Source organism: Nilaparvata lugens, chromosome 1, assembly GCF_014356525.2.
Source record: "Nilaparvata lugens isolate BPH chromosome 1, ASM1435652v1, whole genome shotgun sequence".
Lineage (NCBI taxonomy): Eukaryota > Metazoa > Arthropoda > Insecta > Hemiptera > Delphacidae > Nilaparvata > Nilaparvata lugens.
This window is the reverse complement of record NC_052504.1, coordinates 3230672-3238995: the sequence shown is the minus strand read 5'-3', so window position 1 is coordinate 3238995 and position 8324 is coordinate 3230672. Positions and strand designations below refer to the sequence as shown.

The 8324-nt window shown below is 35.7% G+C and overlaps 1 protein-coding gene across 1 annotated transcript; it reads right to left on the bottom strand.

Annotated features, from left to right (window-relative positions):
• Positions 1-6945: 6945 nt before the first annotated feature.
• On the bottom strand, positions 6946-8161 carry LOC120352420 (zinc finger protein 239-like; the record flags this gene model as incomplete). Its single annotated transcript, XM_039432821.1, has 1 exon — positions 6946-8161. A coding segment is annotated over one exon (732 nt), but the record flags the coding sequence as incomplete, so codon positions are not given.
• Positions 8162-8324: the final 163 nt, after the last annotated feature.

Below are 8324 nucleotides of genomic sequence, written 5' to 3'. Positions count from 1 at the left end.
ATATCAAAAGTCTCAACCCCTACCCCCTGTGATAAGTGGGTGGGGGTGGTTCAAAGGTAACATTTTTTGGTTTCTCGCATAAAACTCGAAAACTATGTATCCTAAGGACTTGACTGTCATATAACAAATTGAAGCTTACATAATTTCCTACAATATAAATACAACAACTTTTTCAATATCTCCTCTAGTTTTCGAGATATCCGATCTTGGAAATGTGACATTTTGAAAAAGAAACACGTTTGCTACCAATTTTTTATATTTTTGCTCTTATAACTTTTTAAAAATTGATGGGAAAAATCAATGCTGATGATGAGCTTATAAGGCATTAAATTCTCTTCAATTTGATGTATAATTTCACACTTTTACGAATGTCCCTACTCCATTTGCAGCAGCTTTAGTGTTGAGTGTAAAATCTCACAGAAAAATTGATGAAGCCATGGACTTCATGTGAACATTAAGTGAACATTTCATCGTGAACACACTGAAACAAAAAGTATCTCAGATTTGGCTGAAATTTGGTCATATCTCCTGAACGGTAGGTAATTTTGCAAATATGATTCCAGATTCGTGTTTCTCGCATCAAAGATCATAAGATCACAAACTTTGAGCGATTTTCATTTTTCACAAAAAAATTATTGTTGGCATGGACTGACGACCATCGTGAACCGCACTGAGACAAAAAGTATCACAGAAATATGGTCATATCTCCTGAACGGTAAGTAATTTTGCAAATATGATTCCAGATTCGTGTTTCTCGCATCAAAGACCATGAGATCACAAAGTTTGAGCGATTTTCATTTCTCACAAAAAAATTGATTGGTAGCATGGACCACACTGAGACAAGAAGTATCTCAGATTTGGCTGAAATTTGGTCATATCTCCTGAACGGTAAGTAATTTTGCAAATACGATTCCAGACTCGTATTTCTCGCATCAAAGACCATGAGATCACAAAGTTTGAGCTATTTTCATTTACCACAAAAAATTGATTGGTAGCCATGGGCTGGCCATCGTGAACCACACTGAGACAAGAATAAGTATCTCGGATTTGGCTTAAATTTGGTCATATCTCCTGAACGGTAAAGAATTTTGCAAAAATGATTGCAGATTCGTGTTTCTCGCATCAAAGACCATAAGATTACGAAGTTTGAGCGATTTTTATTTTTCACAAAAAAATTATGAAAAACCATGGACTAACTAACCATCGTTAAACACATTGAAACAAAAATTATCTCAGATTTGGCTGGAATTTGGTCATATCTCCTGAACAGTAAAGAATTCTGCAAAAATGATTGCAGATTCGTATTTCTCGCATGAAAGACCATAAGATCACGAAGTTTGAGCGATTTTTATTTTTCACAAAAAATTATGAAAACCATGGACTAACTAACCATCGTTAAACACATTGAAACAAAAAGTATCTCAGATTTGGCTGGAATTTGGTCATATCTCCTGAACGGTAAGGTCTATCATTCAACAAAGCGGATAGTGCTATCTCTTTTCCGCTTTGCTCTGTTGCCAAATCGTCTTTTAACAATGTAGAATTTATATTTAATTAACATAATATTCCATCTCAATTATGAAAATGCATTATGAAATAATTGAAAAATATATAATTTCTTGCTTGATAAAATATAATAATTGATTATCTTAAACGAGAATAAACCGTTAATGTTACATCAATAAACCTGTATCAGCTACTGTCTATAGAAAGCATTGACAAGACTGAGGATCGGCAACGTTGCTCTTCTATCTGTCTCCACTGCCATTATAACGTGGACCTCACTTTAATATTAGGTCTACTATTTTGTATTTTAAGATGCGATAGGCCACAGATCGAATGAAGCCGCTGGATTTGCACACAACGACAGTAACAGTGAACAAATTTTGAGATTTTGTGGAACTTTTCTAGCTTAACTCCTCGACAGAGGAGTACTAGCTTAACAGACAGTACTCCTCGATATTTTCATAAACCATATCTCGTTTTACAATAAATTCCTGCATAAGCGATTCTAATGGTATTATCATAGAGAAACAATAGCACTATTGTTTCTCTATGTTATTATTCATACTCACTCGGCCGGGCTGAGTGGCAATAGTTCAATTGAAAGTCGTGGGATTTCATATTTTTACTGTTCACTACAATAATTATACTGCGTACAAAATAACTTTTGACTTGGAGGAATATGCGGCGCAGAGAAATGGAGGGGGATCAGCCAATTACAGTGATGGATAGAGTCATAGGTAGAAGCGCAGTTGCCAATTTGTCGATTAGAGTCAGTCGACTGAATGCTTCCAGAGAGGAAACTTCGTAAGTTTAACATGAGCGCTTGAATACTCACTAGAAATTAGAGAATGCTGGCCGGTTCAGAACGGCAACATAGCCGCCGTTGTATCCCTACCTCTGTATGCCTTCTATGCAATGAATGTCCCTCCCAAGTCCAAAGTAATTTTGTAGGGAGTATAATCAGAATTGAAACATGTTAATGCCGATTAGTTTAATCGTGATTGAAAGTTAACCGACCGTCGTGCAACTAGAGGTTAAATTGAATGTCATCAAATAAACAGATTCATCAATATTATACTGGTGTTTTATTTATAAAGTGAACATAAAACATATTTTCTTCAAGTTATGGAGAACATGTAAAATTTTTATAAAGACTTAATGGTTCTTGAAACATTTCATGAAAATATTTCACTAAATATTATTTGAATCAGTAAAATAATGTTAGTTATTTTTGTCATACGTCAAGTGTGGGAGCCGCCTCAGGTAACTATAGGATATAAACTATGCAACGTAATTCTGTACAATATAACATGATTATCCTTTATTGATTGATACAATAAGTACATCATCAAAATGATAGGGAGAAAAAATAAGGTAACCTTGTGCTATTCCTCTCCCAAATTTAGATAAGGTTACACAATAGTCCAAAATAGGTTAATAGATTTGTAAGCAATATATGGACGGCGGGAGAAGCCTCCACCAAATATGTAAGCAATATGTGCCTTCACTGAATATGTAAGGGTGGGAAAATGAAAAACAAGAAAAGATCGTACAGGTTTTTGATATTTAAAACAAACAATAAATTATTTGTACAAAATTAGAATTATAATTAGAAATAACGAAATAATAATAAACAGATGAATATTTCAAGGGCTACTCGCTTTGCTGCTAGTGAAGATTCATTTGTTGTGGTTATGAAAAATTTAAGAACAATGACTCAGTAGTCACCTACCTTTATGAAAATGGCTTCCCACTTGGCATCCACTGGTTGAAACGCGACGTTAATTATTAATTAAAAATCAAAAAAACTGATCTAATGAAGTGGGTTCAGATCCCTTCCTATTCAATAATACAATTCTCTTTAAACTGCCCGAACTGTGACAGGAAAACTGTATTATAAAACAAGAACAAAATCTATCCCCTTCACCAGAACAGCCGGACTTTACTCACAGTGCTATCGAACGAGCTCACACACACAAAAGTAAAATTTAGGGCATTAATATATAACTCAGTCAATGCCAAACATGAAGCCATTTCAAATACATATTTTTATCAGTCGCACAAGCGAGCACGTTTGTTATCAAAAACAAAAGAGAAGCTACAATAATTTTGATAATAAATGAAATAAACAATCTTTCTGTCGATGACAAAAATTGTTCAAAGACAAAAACACTGTTCATTAAACTTTTCTAAATTAAAACTCTAAAATCCTGATCAATATGAGATAAATATATGATTCATATATATGTCCCATATGACCAGGTGACAGATTGAATAATGATTGAATAGTTATAGTTTCTATAAAATAAGTGGAGACTTGGAGAAAATATCCATGTTGCCAAACTGAGCGAAATTTCAATCTTTTCATGCAAGCCCATATGACTACTGGATTCAAATTGACAACTGTGCATCGACTGTGTTGTCGACTTGAACTCAACCATCCTGTCATATTAACTTTCATGAAAAGATTGACATTTCACACTATTTGGCAAAACGGATATTATCTTCAAGTCCTAACTTATTTTATAAAGATCATAGTGATAACTTTAAAACAAAGGCTTAACAAGAAAAAATTGATATTCACTACAATAGATTATGCAAGACTCACAATAGACATCTTCATCTGAGCCTCAACCTTTTCAATAAATTATACTTACATCCCAATAAATTCATAATGGTTTTAGAGACATGACTGAAAATAGCCTTTCTAAACAAGTGAGGAAATTAGAGAATCGGATATAAGTAGACTAAAATTTTCCGAAAATTAAGTAGGCTATCTGAGTCTATTAACAAAGTATAATTATATAAAGTAAATAATATTACAATTTAGTTGACCGAGCGAAGTGAGGTCTAAGATTCAAGTCGACGGTTTGGCATGTTTAAATGTTGCGCATTTACGGCGAAACGCGGTAATAGATTTTAATGAAATTTGACAGGTATGTTCCTTTAATTGCGCGTCGACGTATATACAAGGTTTTTGGAAATTTTGCATTTGAAGGATAATATAAAAGGACTAGCCGTCAGGCTCGCTTCGCTCGCCATATCCGTCTAGCCAGGGGGCTCCGCCCCCTGGACCCCCGACTGGATCGTCCCAGAATGGGATCAGCAGGCTCGCCTGCATTTTTCATTTGAGCATTTTTATCATATGTTAGAACAATCCAGTCGGGGGTCCAGACTAAACGTCTGGCTAAACGGATATGGCGAGCGAAGCGAGCCTGACGGCTAGTAATATAATATTCCAAGGATTGAAGTAGCAGTGCCCAATCAATTTTTCTGCGATAAATGCATTTATTTAAATCTTCAACTTGGTGCCAACCTAACAAAGTCAACTCAACTTAATGCCAACCTGACAAAATTATTAATTTAGTTGCCAGTTAACAACTGTTTCGAAGAGGTACTCCATCTAGATTATAGTTCTATAGTAACATATGATATGGAAATTTCAATTATAATTAAGAGATTGGAAGAAGAAGAATATACATGCTAAAAAACGAACTTTAGACCCTTAAAAACAACCCTTAGAGTTAAAATATTTCCAAAAGATTTCTTAGTGCGCCTCTAAAGGGCCAACTGAACATACCTACCAAATTTGAACGTTTTTGGTCCGGTGGATTTTTAGTTATGCGAGTGAGTGAGTGAGTGAGTGCCATTTCGCTTTTATATATCTAGAAAAGGAGCCTCTTTCAAACGCCAATATTAGAGTAAAAATCAGACTATAGAATAATTATTCATCATAAATCAGCTGACAAGTGATTACACAGATGTGTGGAGAAGCCAGTCTATTAATTGCTGTATTTCTATAAGGTCTATAGTTTCAATCAGGTACTTGTGGATGAGAATACTGCGTGAGGTCTACTGTTCACAGAACTACTAGTATATACAATTCAATTCGGTTTGTTGGTAGATTTTATGTTTTATAATATTGTAATCAGCTATTTAATTAATGTAATAAACTAAAGTTATTAGTATTGACAAGACAATAGTAAGTAGAAAAATAGGTTCTTAGTATAGATTTAACAGGTCATTCAGGTTTCATATCTCCCTCATTTTAAATCAGCTACTCATTCTCAAGTTTCATTTCATCTATTTATGAAATTATCCCAAATAGAAACGTTTGTACTGTATTATCATTCATCACCTTTAGTGAGGTCCACGTTATAATGGCAGTGTTTGATTAGCAATGGCGTTGCTATCCTTGTCTATCATTCAACAAAGCGGATAGCGCTATCTCTCTCTCACTTTGCTCTGTTGCCAGATCGTCTTTTAACAATGTAGAATTAATAATTAATCAACAAAATATATCATCTTAATAATTATGAAATTATTGAAAAATATAATTTCTTGCTTAATAAAATATAATTATTTTAAACGAGGATGAACAGTAAAAATTACATCAATAAACCTGTATCAGCTACCGTCTATAGAAGGCATTGACAAGACAGAAGATCGGCAACGTTGTTCTCCTAACATTCTCCACTGCCATTATAACGTGGACCTCACTATAAGCATAACATACTTATGGAGAATTGGATTTACAAATAAATAAATGAATATTGGAAACTTATATCACAGATAACACACCAATAAGCCTGGTTTTCACTAGTAGAGTTAGTGGTCGAGTAACTGAAATACTAATTCTACCGAGCTAACTCTACTTGACTTACTTTGTCAAGTAACTGTTTTCACTACAATTGAGAATAGTAAAGGTCAAAGTGTGTTGTCTAGTGAACAGAACTAACCTTAAAATGTCAATACTTTTTAATAAATTAATAACTAAACACTTAAAACTTTAATAAATTTCAATAAATAGCAATACTTCTTAAACTTGATAGCCTACGGCACGAATCCACTCTACTAGCTCGAGACTGTTTTCATTAGCATAGTAGTGGTAGAGTAGAGTGAGTTGTGGTGGTGGGGGAAGGCAAGTGCTAGAGTACTATCCCAAGGTGCTATCCTACTCTACTCTACTAAAAACTAGTACTCTACCATGAACGTTGTCATTGGGAGAGATCACAAGATAGTTAATACTTGCCCAGCAGGGAGCTCTACCACTAACTCTACTAATGAACACCAGGCAATAGAGAAGAAAAAATTCAGTCATTCTGAGCTGTGTGATAAACGCATATGCAGTTTCATTTCTCCACGCTGGGAGAACCTTTTTCTACAGACTGTACATTGGAATGCCTTCTCTTTGGAGTGAGTGTGCATACGAAGTCAAGGAACCAGACCAAGGTATAGACTGAACACTAGTAAAAAGTAAATTCGTATGGCTTTTGTTGGTGGGGAGTCCCTTGCGGGAAGGTCCCACCGCCTGAATATATAATTTAAGCCGTCAATGGGCCTTACGACTGTCATACTCAGAGGCGAGGCGTCCGGTCATCTCTGGATTCGCCGATGACTGGACAGAAATTGATATGTAATGTGTATTATTATTAAATTGAAAATATTTAAAATAAATACGAAAAAGGTGAGGAAACCAAAAGAGAAACGTTTTTTGCGAGCGCGCCAAGCTTGAATGAAGTAGACTATTGCATCATTAGTTCCATCCGTTCAATGTGATTCTCAAAAAACATGCGATTCCAGTAATGCTATTTAGCATTGGCTACCACCACACTTCTGCATCATCACTCTCCCTCTCCCCGTAAACGATGGTGGAGTAAACTGTCAAAGAAATCGCTATTTTCTGCGATTCCACTTCAGTTCCGCGTCAGTGTTGCAAACCGTACGATAATTATTATGTTGCAATTTGTTATTGATGATAATTATTATTATTTCTCATAGTCTTACTAGCCAAGTTCTAGACATTCAAACTCTAGGATTTTGAATAGAAAGCTTATCTTGTACTAGATGTCATCTCTCTCGATAAATAAACGTCCAAAATAAAACATTATCTTTAGAGTAGGGGAGGGGGTGCAGCTTTCATTCAAACTTTCAACTGAATTTCCTGGAGATGACTGAACCAAAAAGTCACGCCTCGCCCCTGGTCATACTTCAGCCGGGACCGACAGTTGAACGTGCCCATCCGATAACACGGATGAGGTTTCTCTTTGGTGTGAATACGGGAATGAGAAGTCAAACTACTAGACTGGGAAAATCGTTTTGTACAGACTGTACATTTGTAAGGCTTCTCTTTGGTATGAGTTCGCATATGAGTGGTCAAAGTAGAATTATCAGAAAACCTTCTTAAACAGACTGAACACTGGTAGAGTTTCTCTTTGGTGTGGGTACGCAAATGAACTGTTAGATGACTTGACTGTGAGAACGTTTTTGTACAGACGTCACACTGATGAGGCTTCTCATTGGTGTGAATACGCGTGTGAACTGTCAAGCTATGAGAAACAGAGAATCTTTTGGTGCAGACTGAACACTGGTAGGGTTTCTCTTTGGTGTGAGTACGGAAATGAAGTGTTAGATGACTTGACTGTGAGAACGTTTTTGTACAGACTGTACACTGATAAGGCTTCTCATTGGTGTGAGTGCGCAAATGAACTTTCAAATTACGAGGATTCGGGAACATTTTTGTACAGACTGTACACTGAAAAGGCTTCTCATTGGTGTGAGTACGCATATGAGAAGTCAATTTAGAATTCTGAGAGAAGCTTTTATTACAGACTGTACACTGGAAAGGCTTCTCTTTTGGTGTGGGTTCGTATATGAACAGTCAATTCACCAGAAGTGCGGAACCTCTTGGTACAGACTGTACACTGATGAGGTTTTTCTATGGTGTGAATACGGGAATGAGAAGTCAAACTACTAGACTGGGAAAATCTTTTGTACAGACTGTACATTTGTAAGGCTTTTCTTTGGTGTGGGTACGA